Below are 20,244 nucleotides of genomic sequence, written 5' to 3'. Positions count from 1 at the left end.
TTACACAATAACCCAGCGATGTCTTTATTATTATTTACAGTAGCTCTTCTAGCCCCCAATAACTCACATCTGGTCATCAAAGACCACCGGACCTTTTTTATTGTGTAAAAAAGACATATTTAGCCACCGGACAGAATGCCCCCGCCCACTGTGAAAAATATCACGAAAATTGCTAAAACTTTAGAAAGCAGTAAATGAAAATATTCATCTTTTCTTTTCTTTAATTACAAGCTAAAACATAAACCTTGGTTGTAAAAAAACAAAGTTGTCCTTTAAGTCAATTTTGAATTCCGGACATTTACTTGCAACAGAGTATTACCATTGATAGTTTTACTAAACTAAAAACTGAGTACTTTTCCCACAACTGTTAATAAACGATGCTGTAATGATGGGGTCTTTTCCTGCACAATCATCAGATAATGAGGAACAACAGTGTTTGCCATTTATTACATTCATCATCAATTATAATACAGTAGAAAACAAAACGTCACATTGGTGGGGCGTATGTACAGTAGAGCATTGGTTCTCAAAGTGGGGTCCTTGGGGGGGGTCCCCAGCAAAATTAGGTAACATAGCGTCGCAGTCATTTTAACCACTTAACCATATTTTATACTTTGGCTATTCAAAAATAGCAGATCTACAAGCTCATAGCGCGGCACCGAGTGCCGCGCTATGAGCTTGTAGATCTGCTATTTTTGAAAAATCCCTGGCACAAAATAGTTTTGGAGATGGGGGGTCCTCAGCCCAAATACATATAATGTCAGGGGGTCCTTGACATGAAAAAGTTTGAGAACCACTGCAGTAGATCGTCCGTTTTGGTTCATGTAAACATTCTACAGCATATCCTCAGTCATAACACATGTATTAATACATATTCATAGTCATACACATTTTAAACATTCTACAGCATCCTCAGTCATAACACGTGTATTACTACATATTTGTACACATTTTTCAAAACGTTATATATTTTTATATGTGCAAATCTTTGAATGAATGTATATATATATACAGTATATACATTTTTAACTCAAATATTTGCTTCTGGGGGGGGGTCCCTGGAGCAAAATATTTTCAGATGGGGGGGGTCCGCGACCAAATACTTTTTTTGAAAAATCGTTTCATATCTTTGCATATATATTAACTCAAATCTTTGCTCCTGGGGGTCCCTGGAACAAAATATTTTGAGATGGGGGGGGGGGGGGGGGGGGTCCGCGGCCAAACATATCATTTTGGGTGGTCCTTGACATGAAAAGGTTTGAGAACAACCGATATTATAGCAACAACACAAAAACTGTTGTAGAATCCCCCCAGACGCAAAGATTAGTTAAAAGAATTCCCTTTAAAATAAATATATTCAAAGATTTGCACACATTTTTACGATAATAAAAAAAAAAATAGCAGATCTACAAGCTCATAGCGCGGCACTCGGTGCCACGCTATGAGCTTGTAGATCTGCTATTTTTGAATAGCCCAAAGTATAAAATAATGGTGGTTACACAGATGCGTTCACGGTTTTAATGGGTTAATAGTACTGACCAAATCACCATGACAACAACAAATGTCTTCCCGGGTGGATAATAAAAGCATAATGTAGGCGTATAGCATTGAGACACATTATTATCCTCTAACAGAACAGAACACTTATATTCTCTTGTTCTAAATATCCACACGTTGACAAATCAGACACAGCGAATGTAGCTGACACTCTATCAGTGGTTCTAAAACCTTTCAGGCCGCCACCTCACAAACTAATCATATTTGAACTGGGGACCCCCCAAAATAATCATATGTGAACTGGGGACCCCCCACCCTGACAAGCACTTGGAATTGTAGGAGTTGAGGCATTACATTTAAAGTTTGACTCGTTTCCACAGATAGATGTTGTGAAAATAGCTGATCTTCAAGCTCGCAGATAGGCTATTTTCAAAGAAAATTGTAATATGGTTTGTTGATTACTTTCAACACAGTAATGGTCTTATTTATTTTATTTTTATTTTTCATTTTAGAGAAAAAGAGGTTTCAAAAGTCCTTAAATTGTCACTTTATAAATGTGCAGATACCCTGTATACACTTATACTGTATGTTGGGTTTGTTTATTGTTGAGTGAGAAAACAATGTTACACATTAAGCTAATCATCTGGGGACCCCCCCGAAAAATTATTTGGGGTCCCGACCCACAGTTTGAGAACCACTGCCTTAGACATTCCACTTGTAAATACTGCCTTAACCGTTTGTTTACAAAACATTCTGATTTGGTCTATACATGTGTTCTAAGTGCATCTGCTGGAGCAGAGGTCTCAGTGCCACAAACACACACACACACACACACACACACACACACACACACACACACACACACACACACACACACACACACACACACACACACACACACACACACACACACACACACACACACACACACACACACAACTTATGCATAGACATGCCTATGTGCATTCAGTCACAGATACGCACACAATGTGTACACACCCCCACACACACACACACACACACACAATCTAGGGCTGGGCAATATATGGATATTATATCGATACTGAATCCCTTTTTCTGTGTTTGAATCACTGAAGTGCAAGTCCTATAATTTGTAGCGATAAAATACGTTGTGAGCTTGTAGATCTTTTGGAATTTGAATTTTCTTTTATCGTCACAATATATATATATATATATATATATATATATATATATATATATATATATAGAGGTATTTGGTCAAAAATATTTTGACATTTGACTTTGTCCATATCGTCCAGCCAAAAATATTTTGACATTTGACTTTGTCCATATCGTCCAGCCCTAAAACACACACACACACACACACACACACACACACACACACACACACACACACACACACACACACACACACACACACACACACACACACACACACACACACACACACACACACACACCCCTCTCTCTCATCGTGCCAGCGTTCCCATCAGAGGCTCCATGGCTGCCAGGAAGCAGGCCTCGAACTCCTGGTCGGAGAAGCGGGCGACGGACTGGCGAGCGTTGCGTCTGATCTGCAGCCTGGCGGCAGGCGGCAGCGCCAGGATCCGCTCCATGGCGTCAGCGTAGCCGTCCTCGTCCTCGGCCAGGAAGCCCGTCTGGCCGCCGTCCCACGGCACCACGATGTCCAGCTTGGGCCCGCCCGACTTGTGGGCCAGCACGATGGTCCCCGCCGCCATGCACTCCACCACGCCTAGAGAGACCGACGATCAAAGATCAACATGAGCACATGATCGCTGTTCATTTAGTAGACTTAAAGCTATGACGAAAACATGTTCTTCCTTTTGTTTTGTTACTTTTGGGTCAATTTATTAGTTTCTTCAGGGACGTGCACAGATAGACTCTAGGTGGTGCTCGAGCACCTGCCCTTTGCCCTCTTGACCAGAAGTGCCCTTTTGAAAAAAAGGGAAAAAAAGTTTTTTTTTTCTCAGTTTACAGCAGGGGTCTTCAACAGGGGGTCCGGGACCCCTAGGGGGTCCTCAGAGTTACTACAGGGGGTCCGCCAAATCTTTATGTGATATGATTTTTCTTTTTACCATAACCACTCGAAACCTAGCATCCCTTTTCTGATGAGAACTTTAGCCAAAAATAGCAGATCTACAAGCCCACAACGCCTCGCAGCGCGAGGCGTTGTGGGCTTGTAGATCTGCTATTTTTGGCAAAGAGGTAGCCGGCGGTTCCGTGCACCGTGCAAGGTGCCCTTTTATTTTTTTACTTGAGCACCTGCCCCTCAAAATGTCTGTGCACGCCACTGAGTTTCTTTATCAGTGCCAATGACGTGTAACACGTCCAAACCGTGTTTTCAGTGTTTACGCTAGATGACGCTGTTCGCCAACCTATGAGTTATCCTATGACTTCAGGAGAACAGTAGACCCGGAAATAACATGATGACAACAAACCCAGCCCCGTCCCATCTAATGTTAAAGGTAGGGTAAGTGATTTTCTTTGGTTAAAATAAGTGTTAAATAGCTCTATATTGTGATAGTACTCATTGCTATAGAGTGTTTGTTCAGTAAAAGGAGTCTCCTTGTCTCTCCAGCTCTTTATAAAACAGAAAATGCATTTTCGTTTCAGTTTCAATTCCAATGTTATCCAATCAGGATAGAGATAGAGAACTAAATCAGGATATAGATTAAACAAGTGAAATTGGAAGTGATGACACTAAGAAATGAGCAGGCAAAATTGGAACTGGAACACTATACAAATGAAGCTTAAAAATGGGTACTTTCTCCTGATTGGCTGAGATTTTGACACCTACAGGAAAATGTATTTTCTGTTTATTAACACATTTACTGCCAATCCCGAGATATCTCGGGACATTAAATCCACCCGCGGATACCGAGATATCTCGGGATCGTCTTTTTATGTGGTTTGATAACGAAAAAAATGTTTTTTGGTACCATCCTTGATTTTTTTTTCCCCATGACGCTTCCGACCCATCCTATGAGAACATTTCCGACAACCGTTTCCGGTTCGTTTTTTATCTTGAAAAAACAGTTTTTCCCTGGTTTTGGCTAAAGATCATGGTTTTCACACGGTTTAAAAAACGAATGGTAAGCTCCGGTTGTATTTTCTTTTCTTTGATCGACGAACGGTTATCCTCTTTGTGTTTAAAAACGATCTGATAGCCTATCGGAGGCTAAGCTAATCTACGATGGCCGGTGGGGAAGGCCGGAAATCACGTCACAGCCAAACGGATATGACGTTTGCAGCCTGTTTTAGCCGCTGATATCACAGAAGACGAAAAAGCCTAAACATTATGAGGGCTCGTACGTCCGTCGTTGCTGTTTATAAACACCATCCGATCGCGGATTTTAATGGATATACATTTTTTGTGAACGGTTCAAAAGCCTTATGAATAAACTCTAGCGGTGATAAAGAGCTGGAGAGACGGGGAGACTCCTGTTACTGAACAAACACTCTATAGCAGTGGTTTTCAACCAGTGGTCCGGGGACCACCAGTGGTCCTTGAGGGAGTTCCAGGGGGTCCCCAGCTAAATGATAGATAGGAACCAAATGGACCCTTATGGTTATTTGTACACTCTCAGAGTTAGATTAACATTGATTTTACAATATATATTGCGGTCTCAGAGATATAAATGCCATTAAATGGGGGTCTGTAGCCTAATGCATGTCAAACTGGGCGTCCTTGAAATTAAAATGGTTGAGAATCACTGCTAGAGCTGTAAAAATGGTCTCTTATTGGGGGTCCCTGGCAGTGGCATATCTTTTCTAATGGGGGTCCCTGGCATATCTTTTCTAATGGGGGTCCCTGGGCTAATGTGTGTCAATTTGGGGGTCCTTGACGCAAAAAAGGTTGAAAACCACTGCTCTATAGCAATGATTACTATCAGAATATAGTGCTTTAACCTTTTAACAAAATACTTTTTGTTTTAACCCAAAAATATCACTTACCCTACCATTAAAGGATTTACAAAAATATATTTTTCTCTGCTTTCTTGTTTTTTCCTGCGTTTTTGGCGTGAACAAGCTATATTCACCAGCCAATAACTAAAGAACGGAGGGTCGCGGTGACAAGCTTTTCTCCCGCCGATGGAAGCAGAGACACTCCTCTGTCTTTTGCGACACTCGGTGTGTCGATCGTCCTGGAGCGAAATATTCTGCGGCTCTTGAAAGGTTAGTAAAAATGCTCAAGCACTGGCTGACTTCATTCATTCATTCAGGCACTCAATGAGTTAAGTAGCCTGGAGTGCAAGCGGGATAATCAATGGGTTGCGGGTCATTATTGAGAAATAAACCTCTAATCTAATCACCCTTTCAGGGTTTATTTCTCAATAATGACCTGCATCCCCATTGACGTATCCCTGGCATATAGCGGTAATAACAGCGCTCTACTTCACCGATGCCGAAGTGTTCGTTCCACATGGTGTGCAGGCCGATGGTGGCCTCGCCCAGCTCCCTCTTCAGCTCCTCGAAGGGAACGTTGACCTTGAACTCCACCCTGTCGGCCACGCCCAGCTCCTGGCACAGCCCCCTGAGCATCAGCACCCTGTCCTCGTCCTCCTGGTTCCTGCATCCGCCAATCAGCACCAGCCGGAGCCCCGCCCCCAGCTCCTCCCCTCCTCCTCCCCCTCCTCTGCGCTCCAGCAGCCTCTTGAAGGCCCGGATCTGCAGCCGGTGGTCTTTCTCTGGTCTGAACTGTCCGATGGAGACCACCGAGTGGCTCTTCCTGTAGAGGAGGGGGGTTTGTTGAAGAGGTATGAGAGGTTAGTTAACACCCTAAAACATAATCATCAGGTATTATGGTTATACTAGGAGGAAGATTTTTTTCAAAAAAGTGTACAGAAATTGTTAAAAAAAAAAATATGTGGACACGCCTCCAGTTCATTAAGTATACCTGGTTCTCACCTCCTCCACCACCTTAGCACCACCCACCTGTCCTAGTCCCTCCTCCTCCTCATGCCCACACCTGTTGTGTTATGATAACGAGGGGGAGGGTATGTTTTTACTATGTCACTAAAGCGCTGTTTCTCTATTGGCACGTTTGACCCTCAAGGTTTCAGCCTCCAGGTAGAAACTCATAATAGTCAGAGAAGACATAAAACACCATAAAACCACCACCGGGGGGCTTAATGAAGTTCTATCAACCTCATAGACAGAAAAAGTGCAAAAACATGGCACCAGCTCTTGAAGATCTGTGCAAATCTTTGAATATATATATTATTTTTTTTAAAGCGAACATTTGTAACTCAAATCTTTGCTTCTGAGGAAGCAGGTACATTTTTTTTTAAACGTATGTTTTTTTTTGTGGTGCTCAAACTTTTTCATGTGAAAGACCCACCAAAATGATATGTATTTGGCTGCGGACCCCCATCTCAAAAATATGTTGTTCCAGGGACCCCCCCAGAAGCAAAGATTTGAGTCACAAATGTTCGCTTTAAAAAAATATATATACATTAAATGATTTGCTGACATTTTCAGGATTTCTCAAAAAATAGCAGATCTACAAGCTCGTAGCATGAGCTTGTAGATCTGCTATTTTTTTTAGTAGCCAATCTGAAAATGACACTGACGGTCTTAATGGGTTAAGGATTGATTAAGACTTTCTTTACCTGTAACTCTGTAACTCTTAAAGGGGAATACCACTAATTTTCAACATTGTCTTTCATACACGACCTTAGAGCTGTCCTTCTATGTTGCCTAGAACTGGATAATTGATTGAGGTCATGTGATCAGTGACATATGCAAAGGTGTACTTTTGGCTGAGGGGGCGGTATTAAAGACATACAGTAGTTCAATGTTGAAAATTAGTGGTATTCCCAGGGGTGCACATAACTTTTTTGGTCTAGTGCTCAGAAGAGCACCTGGAGATGTTACTTGGTGCTCACCAAATAAACGGTCCGGTGCCCCCCGGGACCGTTTTCTTAACTGGGGGGGGGGGGGGGGGGGGCAGGGAGGGGTTCAATGTTGTAGCGCCCTGCTTCTAAATTCCACCGTTTTTCCACCGTTTTTTTTTTCCTTCACGCCGTTTGGTGCCCCTGAAAGGTTGGTGCCCTGTGCTGCGCTGACTTTATCCACCAGATTGGGACGTTCACGGCATATTTCGCACCATCACGGTGTGTTCATCGTCGGTGACGAGTCGCGCGCCTGACTGTGTCAGGATCCGAGGACACACTCACACAATCACATGCAGCATGCGTCCCCTCCCCCTCCGCCTAATGGCTGTGTATGGGGCGCCGACTACTGCTTTAGCGTGATTGTGTGAGTGTGGCTTCAGGAAGTAAATTCCTGTCCCAGCGGTCCCAGCTGTTGGTGCGCAAAAGCGCTGCCCTTCGTCTGATGTGCCGCGTATCATGCATGCCAGTTATGTGCACCCCTGGGTATTCTCCTTTAACTGCTGTGCTGCCTCCGGGCGACTAATCGCCCCCCCCGTGGGATCAATAAAGGTATCTATCTATCGGTCTTACCTGTCCTCCTCCTTCTTCTTCTCCTCCTCCTGGTGGTCCAGGGCGATGTCCAGGAAGGCGGTGACGTCGCAGGGCGGGTAGACCACGCTGGTGCGGTTGGGCGAGCGCCACAGCGCCAGGATGTGGTCCAGCGTCCAGGAGGAGTTGACCATGATGACGTCACAGCAGGAGCCCGCCGTGCCGTACAGCAGGGCCAACAGGCAGTAGTAAACCACCTTCACTGCACTGAGGAACAGGCTGCTGGAGATGTAGTCTGCGTTGTTCAACCTGGAGGTTCAAATGAGGGTGAGGAGGGTGTTAGTGCGTTGATTCTCAAACTGTCTTTTCATTGTCTTCAGTTTAGAGCAGTTTTGTTGTCCAGGTCCCGGGGGCTTCCCCAGCGAAATTAGCTAACCCATTTAGACCGGAAAAGAGTCATTTTTAGATTTCTTTGGCTATTCAAAAATAGCGCTATGAGCTTGTAGATCTGCTATTTTTTGAATGATTGTGAAAATATGTGCAAATCTTTGAATATATATATATAATGTTTTTAAAGCAAACATTTAACACAAATCTTTGCTTCTGGGGGATTCTACAAATGTCTTCTAAATCCTAACAGTTTTCTGAAACTGAAGAAAAAATGTAATGTATTTGGCTGCGGACCCCCATCTCAAAATATTCTGTTCCAGGGACCCCCAGAAGCAAAGATTTGAGTCACAACAGGCAGTAGTAAACCACCTTCACTGCACTGAGGAACAGGCTGCTGGAGATGTAGTCTGTGTTGTTCAACCTGGAGGCTCAGAGGAGGGTGTTAGTGCAGGGGGGTCTTCAACGTTTTCAGGCCAAGGACCCCCTAGCTGAGAGAGAGAGATCAAGCAGGGACCCCCCCTCCCTCTCTATTGTGTAAAGTTTTGTTTCAGATGAAACTTTTTTTTGTTTACTTGGTCTGCTCTTTTTTTCCCCTCTACACCTATACCTCTTTGCCAAAAATAGCAGATCTACAAGCTCTCAACGCCTCGCAGAAGTTCTCCTCAGAAAAGGGATGCTATAGGGTTCAAGTGGTTAAGGTAAAAAATTAAAATCATATCACACAAAGATTTGGTGGACCCCCTGTAGTAATTGATAGTGCATTGATTCTCAAACTTTCTTTTCACATTCTTCAGTTTAGAGCAGTTTTGTTGTCCAGTTTTGATGTTCAGGGTCCCGGGGGGTCCCCAACGAAATTAGCTAACCCATTTAGACCGGAAAATAATCTGTCATTTTTAGATTTCTTGGGCTATTCAAAAATGGCAGATATACAAGCTCATGCCTGGCGCTATGAGCTTGTAGATCTGCTATTTTTGAAAAATTGTGAAAATATGTGCAAATCTTTGAATATATAATACATATATATTTTTTAAAGCAGGGGGTCCCCAGCAAAAATAGTTAACATAGCGTCAGAATCATTTTAACTACTTTGGCTTTTCAAAAACAGCAGATCTACAAGCTCATAGCGCGGTACGGAGTGCCACGCTATGAGCTTGTAGATCTCGAAAACGTGTGCACATCTTTGAATATATATATATATATATATATATATATATATATATATATATATATATATATTTTAAAGAGAACATTTTTAACTCAAGTCTTTGCTTCTGGGGGGTCCCTGGAACAAAACATTCTCAGATGCGGCCAAATGTCTATCAATTTAGGGGTCCTTGGCATGAAAAAGGTTGAAAACCACTGGATTGGCCTAGTAGTACTGGTGTCAAAACCCTACTAGTGTTCTGGTTGCTCACCTGGGGTTCCTCTCTCGGACCACAGACAGCATGTCGGTGCTGACGGTGGGGTAGTGGACGTAGCTGGCCACGCTGCACCCCCCCAGGTAGCGGAACAGCGGCAGCGTGAAGGCGTGGCCCATGGAGTCCACGTAGAGGTCCGGCACGTACTGGGCCAGCGCCTCCCAGCCCAGGAACACGGAGCCCACGCTCTGGCAGAGCAAGGTGAAGTGTGGGAACAGGCCGGGCTCCACCAGCGCCCGGTGCCTGAGGAACACGAAGTGGACGGGCCGGGGCAGCGTCACGTTGAAGCGCCGCCGGGCGCCCTCCGCCATCTGCTGGCCTGTCACGCCGCGGTCCCCCGTGTACACCACCAGGTTCACGTCCGGGTACCTGTGCCGAGGAGCGGGAGGGGATTTTAGACAAGACGACAGTTTGATTTAGTTTTAGTCATAGTTTTTGTTTTTAACTCATTGAGTGCCAGGATTGCCAGAATTATTTCAGAATTGATTTTTCAAAAACACGTCAAACACGTTAATGGCACGTTGAGCCATAGCGCTAAAAACACGTGAAACACGTTAATGGCACTCAGTGAGTTAACACATCGGGTGCCAGAGGTTTATTAAAATATTATATGTTCACTCAGTGCCTGCATTTCTTCCGTCCACTTACGTTGATGCGTTTCGTGCTGTAGAAGCCCCGACGCGGAAGTGCATGTAAACAAAGCGTGCGTGCGAGACGGCGGAGGGGAACAATAATATTTCCAACGCGATCCTCCATTGCAGAGTGATCGCCGATCGAAAACGTCTCGCTTCCACGTTAAAAATAAATGGAGATATTAAGCTTTTAGTCAAGGAGTTAACATTCGAGCGGCCTACCGGAAGAATTTTTGACATGGATCCACATCCGGCCTCTCCTTCTCAGAGACTCCTTGGATGATCCCAAAGTTTCGTTACAGCGCCCCACGTGGGCCCCACGTATAAAAATAAAATTGCGTTAAAAACAGGGGTCGGCGGCCAAATACATTTTGGGGGTCCTTGACAAAACTTGTAGATCTGCTATTTTTGAATAGCTCAAAGAAATAAAAAAATAATGGCACAGATTCTATTCCCCGATCTAAATGTGTTTAAAACTGTCACCTGTTCTGCAGAGCCCTGATGGCGCACCACAGCACCCTCTCCCCTCCGCCGCCGGCGTTGCAGTAGGGGTGGAAGAAGGCCACGGCGGGCCGGCCGCCGTCCCGCGCCCGCCGCGCGTTCCTATTGGTCTGCAGCCACAGGCGCACGCTCATCACCAGCAGCACCAGCACCGCCACCAGCAGCAGACACAGGAACAGCAGCGGCAGCAGCAGCTTCCACAGCAACCTGGAAAAACCAACAGCAGCCATGGATTGATTAATAAACCTATTAAGACCTGAGGCTGATTCTACACTTAAAGGGACGTTTCACTTAAAAAAAAAACTAAAAAAACGTTGGGTCATTTTATCTACTCAGGCTTTTGTGAGCCCCCCCCAGACCCTTTTTAACCCATTAAAAGGTAGGGTAAGTGATGTTTTTGGGTTAAAACAAAAAGTATTTAGTGAAAAGGTTAAAGCACTATATTCTGATAGTAATCATTGCTATAGAGTGTTTGTTCAGTAACAGGAGTCTCCCCGTCTCTCCAGCTCTTTAATAAACAGAAAATACATTTTCCGGTAGGTGTCAAAATCTCAGCCAATCAGGAGAAAGTACCCATTTTTAAGCTGCATTTTTATAGTGTTCCAGTTCCAATTTTGCCTGCTCATTTCTTAATGTCATTACTTCCAATTCCACTTGTTTAATCTATTTAATCTTATATCCTGATTGGATAAAATTGGAAATAAAACTGAAACGAAAATGCATTTTCTGTTTTATAAAGAGCTGGAGAGACAAGGAGACTCCTAATACTGAACAAACACTCTATAGCAATGATTACTATCACAATATAGAGCTATTTAACACTTATTTTAACCAAAGAAAATCACTTACCCTACCTTTAAGACCTGACGCGATTCTTAAAAATGTTTTTTAAATCCTAAGTTTTTTGAAAAAAAAAAATTAAAACATTTTTTTTAAAGATTTTTCAAAAATAGCAGATCTACAAGCTCATAGCACCGCGCTGTGACCTTGTAGATCTGCTATTTTTGAATAGCACACAGCAATCAAATCAAGTGTGACCCCCCCCCCCTCCCCCCTACCCTCCTTCAAAACAAGAGCGTACATAAAAGAGGAGCTCCTGTAATTTACAACCGGACCTAGACGAGTCTTCTAGCTTTGCCAAAACCCCCAGTTTATCCGTAAATACACCTTTTACTCCTCCTAGTATTGATGATCTCTTGACTGAATATAGTATTGTATGTCTTCATACGTCTTGATGAATTGAATACACAGGACCACAATGGAAACAAGGCCCTCAGGGCTTTTGTGCGTTATACTTGTATCAATATTATATCATAACTGTACCTCTCTGTACCTTTTGTAAACTGTTAATCAAATGATCAAGTAGGGAGTTTAATTTATGAAAAAAATAAACACAAAAAAAAGGTTCGAATATGGAGATAAGAGGTTTTTCTGCCCGACAACAACGATACATTATACATACATACAAACAGTGGTGGAAAAAGTACTCAAATGTTTTACTTAAGTATTAAGTAACAATACTAAAATATAGAAATACTCTGTTACAAGTAAAAATCCAGAATTCAAACATTTACTTGAGTAAAAGTACAAAAGTATTGGCATCAAAATGTACTTAAAGTACCAAAAGTAAAAGTACTACATATTTGAAAATAGCAGATCTACAAGCTCACAACGCGTCGCATCATCGGCTATTTTCAAATAGCCTCGGTATAAAATCGGGTTAAAGTGGTTAATGTATGTTTCATTATATCATAATTTATATCTGCAAAGTAACTAGCAACTAAAGTTTTCAAGTAATTGTAGTGGAGTAAATGTACTTAGTTACTTTCCACCACTGGCCTTGGATCAGAATACTATAGATGTTTTTTTTTATAGAGTCTGATTTTTACTCTCGTATCTACGATGGTCTTGGCCCGCACCCCCCAGCGCGTCCTGCACTTTCACCAGTAAAGCCCGTACTTCTCTGTACCTGTACAAAGAATGTATATAAGGTGCTTATCCGGTTGCCCCACATGTTAACTCGGCATTCGGAGTCTTTGTACAATGCATTGGTCCGTATTTTTCAATAGATATGTGTGTTTTAATCCCGCTTGTGTCGGAAGTTCCCTGTATTCCTCAATGGGCGGTAGTGACGGGGCGCATCCGGTGAAAGCCGGTATTACATTCATGTAAACAAGAAGTAAACGAGGGGGGAAACGGCGTTCGGCCACAGACGGGATTAGAACACATATCTATTGAAAAATACGGATTAATACAGTGTACAAAGGCTCCGCATGCCGAGTTAAAATGCGGGGCAATCGGGTAAGCACCTCATGTATATGTTCTGTACATGTACGGACGAAGTACGGGCTTTACTGGTGAAAGTGCAGAACGCACTGGGGGGGTGGAGCTAAGACTCTTGTAGATACGAAAGTAAAAGTCAGATTCGATAAAATGCACCTATGATAGTCTTGATCTAAGGCTATGAGTACTTATGAATACATGTCATATATACATATGAGTGTATAATGGTGTAATTACCTGGTTAATTCACACAGACACAGGACCAGCTGATCGTGGCCAGACATCTTGGATGATGACGATGATGACGACAACACAACATAACCTTTGACCCGGTGGTGGTGCTTTGGGGCAGCAGCAGTGGTCATGTGTTTGTCCTTACCGCCGCCTGCTGGACAGAGACGGTATCTCTCTCTCTCTCTCTCTCTCTCTCTCACTCTCACGCACGCACGCACACACACACACACACACGCACACACACACGCACACGCACACGCACACACACAGACTGAATCCAGTTACATTTCGATCTGCAAATGCAACTGTTAAGTTAAAGGTTATATTGTAAATATTGTATTTCTATATTTATGTATTTATTACAAACTACATTTATATCGGTATTATTTATGTTTCATGTACAGCCATTACAGTTTCAGACGACAACATACAAATGGTGATGGTGGAAAGTAACTAATAATAATATATAAATATAATGTCGTCCACAGTCCGGTATTTGTCACTATATATTGGTTGGCTGTATGTTTGCATACAGTGAAATGTGTTATCTGCATTCAACCCATCATCCTATACGTAACAGGAGCAGTGGGGTCCCGGGCAAAATGTGTTAATATAACGTCACAATAATTGTAACCACTTTTTCCACATTCTGCTTTGGCTATTCAAAAATAGCTGATCTACAAGCTGCAGCTCTACATCTACACTTCGTGACGCGCTGTGAGCTTGTAGATCTACTATTTTTGAATAATCTTTTAACACAAATCTTCACTTCTCTGGGTCGCTGGCACAAAATATTTTCAGATGGGGTCCGCGGCATGTTACATATCATTTTGGGGGTCCTTGACATGAAAATGTTTGAGAACCACTGAGTTAGGGGGTTAATTGTCTTGCACAGGGACACTTAAGTTCGACAAATAGACCGGGACTCGAACCAGGGACTGTCTTTTTCCCAGGCTGCCTCTCTTCCCGCTTAGCTACGGTCGCCCCCCCCCCTCAAGTAATTAGGCCACAATGTTGAGGTACTGTTTCTTCATTTGAGTATTTCTATTTTTTTTACACATGATGTCACGGTGTAAACAAGCTAATGAAATCAGCTCCTGGCCTTAAGGTGGACTGACTTAAGGTAGACCAGTAATTATTTTGCCTGCGCACTTCACCGGGTAAGGACTAGTATTTGTAAAACCCACACACACTCGTAAAGGGTGTTCAATAACACAAAGTTGAAAAATGGAGATAGCTGGTTTCTGCCAGACAGCGACCATCATTTTTCCAGATAGCTTCCAGATTAGTCTTAATTTAAACATCAAGTCACAGAATTTTCGTCTCCTTGGCAACCAGTGTCGTGGTGACACTTATGCACAATATTTATAACTAGAAAGTACTGTTCCTGAAGAAACAGTGTGGGATCGCTAAGAATGTTGCTGGTATTGAGGATTGATAGTGTTAGATAGTTATAGTAGGGTCATAATACAATGACATCAGCATTATGACGTCACTAAATGGCATTTCTCCATTGAAATGACCCAAAAAACGGGTGGAATAATAATAATAACTAGAAAAAGTGCTCCTCGGAGCACAACTCTCCGCTGTTGGGAATGTTGGGAATGTTCTATCTGTATAAGTGTCCTATCCGTCCTGTCTGTATAAGTGTCCTATCCGTCCTGTCTATGTAAGTGTCCTATCCGTCCTGTCTGTGTAAGTGTCCTATCCGTCCTGTCTGTGTAAGTGTCCTATCCAATTGTTACAGTATCCGCCATTTCTCAACCATTTCGTGATTGTTCCTGTCTTACCTCACTCTTAACAGACTTGTGTTGGGAATGTTGGGAATGTTCTAATTCTTATGTTCTAACTGTCCTATCCATCCTGTCTGTATAAGTGTCCGATCCGTCCTGTCTGTATAAGTGTCCTATCCGTCTGTATAAGTGTCCTATCCGTCTTGTCTGTATAAGTGTCCTATCCGTCCTGTCTATGTAAGTGTCCTATCCCTCCTGTCTGTGTAAGTGTCCTATCCCTCCTGTCTGTATAAGTGTCCTATCCGTCCTGTCTGTATACTGTAAGTGTCCTATCCGTCCTGTCTGTATACTGTAAGTGTCCTATCCGTCCTGTCTGTGTAAGTGTCATATCCCTCCTGTCTATGTAAGTGTCCTATCCGTCCTGTCTGTGTAAGTGTTCTATCCGTCCTGTCTGTATAAGTGTCCTATCCGTCCTGTCTGTATAAGTGTCCTATCCGTCCTGTCTGTATAAGTGTCCTATCCGTCCTGTCTGTGTACTGTAAGTGTCCTATCCGTCTGTGTAAGTGTCATATCCCTCCTGTCTATATAAGTGTCCTATCTGTCCTATCTGCCAATTATGTATCAGCCATGCAGCCATTTCGTGATGGTTCCCGTCTTACCTCACTTTGACGGTGGCAAGACACCGTCAAAGTGACGCCATGTATTTATACAGTATTTCATCGTATTGTCACGTGTCACGTGAGGCTTGACCAATCGGTGTGTCATATTTAGAAAGTGAAAACAATACTCTCCTGCGGAGAGTAAATATAGCTGCAAGCAGCAATAATACGGGGCCAGTGAATGCAGAAAGAAAAAAGAAAGAAGCAATGATAAATAATATGCACAATAAGCCATAGAAACATAGAAGACTGAACTTGAGAGAAAGAAGACCATGCAATTAACAAATGAGCGTTTTAAACCCTGACTAACACTAACCTCAGTAAAACAACGCCTAAGCCTATCCTCAAGAAACACTATGTGTAAACCTAAGAATGCCAAATTATGATCACCTCAATACATTGACAGGGACAGGGATCGTACCAGCGACCCACGGACTCACAGGCTGCCTCTCTTCTCATTGAGCTATATGGCCTCCCTGACAGTGTCTGTTGACATCAATAATTATTTTCGTCCATTATGAACCAAGCCTCTGTGTCCCGAACTACTCTAGATCACTGGTTCACAAACCATTTAGCAAATAATTGATACAGTCATGTTTTGTGCGATACAATTGAAAAGTAGCGATCCAGAGGCTGATGCTGAAGCGAGACGCCATTGGACCAACAGTACCAGAACCAATGAAAAAATAATTCACACTAACACTAACACTAAGATCACTCGTTCACAAACCATTTACCAATAGAGAAATTGTATGTCTCCTCGAAACCGAAACCAGTGAAAGCAGCCGATCTACAAGCTCACAAAACGTTGCTATCTGAAAAATTGTGAAATTGTAGATCGGCTATTTTCACAATGAAGTACATCATACATTGAAAAAACATACTCTCAAATAAGCATTTCATGTTATCTTTACCGTTTGCACATGTATTCATTAATACAGTCATGTTTTTTGCAATTCAACTTAAATGAGTCTGCATCAAGTGAGGCTTGAACCGGCAACCTTGCGGTCGTGAGGCACTCGCTTCAGGGAGAAGCCATTGGACCAACAGACAAGACCTGTGAAAAAAGAGATCACACAGATGATACAGTTTCACGCAAATAGCTGAAAAATCCTGGGTTTAAGTGTTTTTCAAACTGCTCAAAATTGCGGACAATCTAAGGGCGGAGCTTACTGGTCAACGTGAAAGATGTGTTCCTCATGAGTCAAGGCACATGTGTAAGCAGGTTTAATGGCTGTCGGCCAAAAGAGGCATGACTTTTGCCTGTTTAAAGTTTGCATTTTCAAAAAATTGCTACAGCGCCCCCCTTTGACCAATTGGAGTAAGATTGGTTTCAGTGATATTTAGAGTGACCCTCAACATTACCGCAAAGTTTCAAAGAAATGTGAGTCTGCATGTATGTGTTAGGGGCAGATGAATAATTGTCATGAAACTGCAATATTCATTGGCTCATTAAAGCTTCATTTTTTCACTTATGGAAAATCCGCTGCATCGTTTTGTCGGCATAGGTCCAAAGTTCATGTGTAAAACGTTTTGTGCAGATTACTCAAAAATCCCAGGAGGAGATAGGTTTGAACTGTTTTTCATATAATTCAAAATGGTGGGAGATCTAGAGGTCAGAGGTCAAAAGTCAGAGGGTGAAAGTTGTTCATCATGAGGAGACGCATGTGTGTATCGAAGTTTTATGGCTGTAGGTCAAACAGGGCATGAGTTGTACCTGTTCAAAGTTGGCATTTTCAATTGAGTGCTATAGCGCCACCTTTTGACGAAAGATTGTGAGATTTATTTCTTGATAGTTTTTCATGACCATCTATCATATGGCCGAGTTTCGTAAAAAGCGTATGCATGGTTCAGCCAGAACTGCGAAAAGTGGCAGAAACAGAAGAAACAGAATAAAGGCAATATTAAAACAGGGCCTGCTGCCATGCTGGCAAGATGGCCCCGTAATAATAATAATAATAATGAATAGTGAAGATAACAATAGTGTGATCGCTAAAGCGATCCCACAACAAGGCTGTGTGGCAGGCGATCTTGATGCGAAGGAATACGTTAGACACACACTCTGACATAAACAGAATGTTTACAGACCCCTAAGGGTCCATTTAGACCCCCTGGCAGAATGTTTACAGACCCCTAAGGGTCCATTTAGACGCCCTGGCAGAATGTTTACAGACCCCTAAGGGTCCATTTAGACCCCCTGGCAGAATGTTTACAGACCCCTAAGGGTCCATTTAGACCCCCTGGCAGAATGTTTACAGACCCCTACATGTGGACCCCCTGGCAGTCCTTGGACCCGACATGGAGAACCAGTAGCTCACTTGATTGGCCAACACAACTGTCGCCTTTGTGATTGGCCTGACTTTGCATGACTGTTTGTGCGTCCGAACTAATATTATGTGCAGCGTAAGTTTTAAAGAACATCACAGTATAGCGGTCCATAACTTTACGGTTCATCAGAACATCACAGTATAGCGGTCCATAACTTTACGGTTCATCAGAACATCTCAGTATAGCGGTCCATAACTTTACGGTTCATCAGAACATCTCAGTATAGCGGTCCATAACTTTACGGTTCAACAGAACATCACAGTATAGCGGTCCATAACTTTACAGTTCGACACAAGATCGAAGATGTTCTGCTGGGCGGTACCTCCAGATCCCATGAAATCTGGCAATCTGAGAGGACCAGATGAAAACTGTCAGGCTGTGGTCACCATAGGACACAAGCTGTACTCCTTTGGAGGGTCCGATGGTTATTGGACCTGGACATCAGCCTGTCAGATCTGTGTGTACATCTTCAACACGGTGGCTTTGCACTGGGTGCATTTGCCCAGGGTGACAACAAGAACACGAGGAGAGCGCCCCCCTGAGGTCCCCAGCATGCTCAGAGGCCACTCGGCCGTGCTGGTAGAGGACATCATCTACATCTTGGGGGACAGGAATACTCACTGTACCCCGCTGTATGCGTTCAACGTCGACGCCCACAGATGGTTGAAAACAGAGGTTTCTGGGACTGTTCCATTGTCGATGTCCAACCACTCAGCCTGTGTTTTGGGGAAGGTCATGTACGTTTATGGAGGTGAAATTTACGTTGATGGAGGTCGCCTTGCCAGCATATGCAGCAATCACTTGTACAAGTTGGACACCACCAAGATGGTCTCGTCTTTAATCAACACCAGAGGACTTGCTTCATCATCACACTCTGCCACCGTCATCGGGACAAAGATGTTTGTATTTGGGGGCATGATGGAAAGGGGAACACAGCCCGGACGGTTTGGGGCTATGGCCCAGAGGGTCCGGGACTGCAACAACATCAGAGTGTTTGACACAGAGACCGACTGCTGGCTGAGCATCACCCCTTCTACACAGCTTCTTCCAGTAGAAGCCTGCGAGCATTCAGCCTTTGCCTACGATGGAGAGCTGTACGTATTTGGTGGCCACGAGACCTTCAAAGATCTGTGGAAGTTCAATACAAAGTCCTCATCCTGGAAGAAGGTCAAGCCCAAGGGGAAAGGCCCGTCTAAGAGGCGTTGTATGCGCTGTTGCATGGTGGGAGATCGTGTCTTCCTATTTCGGAGAGACCTGTTCATCTTAGACTTGAGTCCTAGCCTGAAGACCTTATGCAAGATGGCAGTTATTCAGTACCGTCTGGATCAGTATAAACCGCCACAGGATATCAGGTGGGAACTTACAGTCATGACATCAGTTGGGAACTGGCATCAGGTGGGAACAGGCATCAGGTGAGAACTGGCAGCAGGTGGGAACTGGCAGCAGGAGGGAACTGGTAGAGTGCGGGAACTGGCAGAAGCTAGAAACTGGCAGCAGGGGGGAACTGGCAGCAGCTAGAAACTGGCAGCAGGGGGGAACTGGCATAGAGTGGGAGCATCAGGTGGGAAATGGCATCGTGTGGGATTTGGAAGCAATGAACAAAACAACATTAGAAAGGAAGTAGAGAGCACGTCTCCACCAGGAAGTGACCTATAACTGGAAGTGACGTCGGGCATCTATAACGGGAAGTGATGTCGGTCATCTATAACAGGAAGTGGACAAGGACTGACAAATACCAGAGATGGGGGCTGAAGTCGGGGACTCGGACTGGAGTCGCACTCGAGTCGCCACAAATGAGACTCGACTCGGACTCGCCCCTCAAAGACTTGAGACTTGACTTGACACTGGCAGAATGTTTACAGACCCCTAAGGGTCCATTTGGACCCCCTGGCAGAATGTTTACAGACCCCTACATGTGGACCCCCTCTCAGTCCTTGGACCCGACATGGAGAACCAGTAGCTCACTTGATTGGCCAACACAACTGTCGCCTTTGTGTGATTGGCCTAGCTTTGCATGACTGTTTGTGCGTCCGAACTAATATTATGTGCAGCGTAAGTTTTAAAGAACATCACAGTATAGCGGTCCATAACTTTACGGTTCATCAGAACATCACAGTATAGCGGTCCATAACTTTACGGTT

The 20,244-nt window shown here is 43.6% G+C and overlaps 2 protein-coding genes across 2 annotated transcripts; one reads left to right on the top strand and one right to left on the bottom strand.

The window, feature by feature from the left end:
- Positions 1 to 1,451: 1,451 nt before the first annotated feature.
- Positions 1,452 to 13,442, bottom strand: alg11 (ALG11 alpha-1,2-mannosyltransferase). Its single transcript, XM_084051016.1, has 6 exons — positions 13,387 to 13,442; positions 10,849 to 11,073; positions 9,731 to 10,102; positions 7,968 to 8,234; positions 5,901 to 6,229; positions 1,452 to 3,232 (listed from the first exon to the last, which is right to left on the bottom strand). Exons 1-6 carry the CDS (start codon positions 13,431 to 13,433, stop codon positions 2,949 to 2,951), a joined length of 1,524 nt encoding a protein of 507 aa, XP_083907142.1. The 5' UTR covers positions 13,434 to 13,442; the 3' UTR covers positions 1,452 to 2,948.
- A 4,964-nt stretch (positions 13,443 to 18,406) lies between these two features.
- LOC311041066 (kelch domain-containing protein 3-like) lies at positions 18,407 to 19,727 on the top strand (the record flags this gene model as incomplete). Its single annotated transcript, XM_084051504.1, has 3 exons — positions 18,407 to 19,093; positions 19,145 to 19,455; positions 19,499 to 19,727. The coding sequence occupies 3 exons, from the start codon at positions 18,407 to 18,409 to the stop codon at positions 19,725 to 19,727; spliced, it is 1,227 nt and encodes a 408-aa protein (XP_083907630.1).
- Positions 19,728 to 20,244: the final 517 nt, after the last annotated feature.

This window comes from Gymnoscopelus microlampas, assembly GCF_963454915.1.
Source record: "Gymnoscopelus microlampas genome assembly, chromosome: 24".
Classification (NCBI taxonomy): Eukaryota; Metazoa; Chordata; class Actinopteri; order Myctophiformes; family Myctophidae; genus Gymnoscopelus; species Gymnoscopelus microlampas.
Note: the sequence above shows the minus strand (reverse complement) of the source record. Positions and strands in the feature narration are given on the sequence as shown.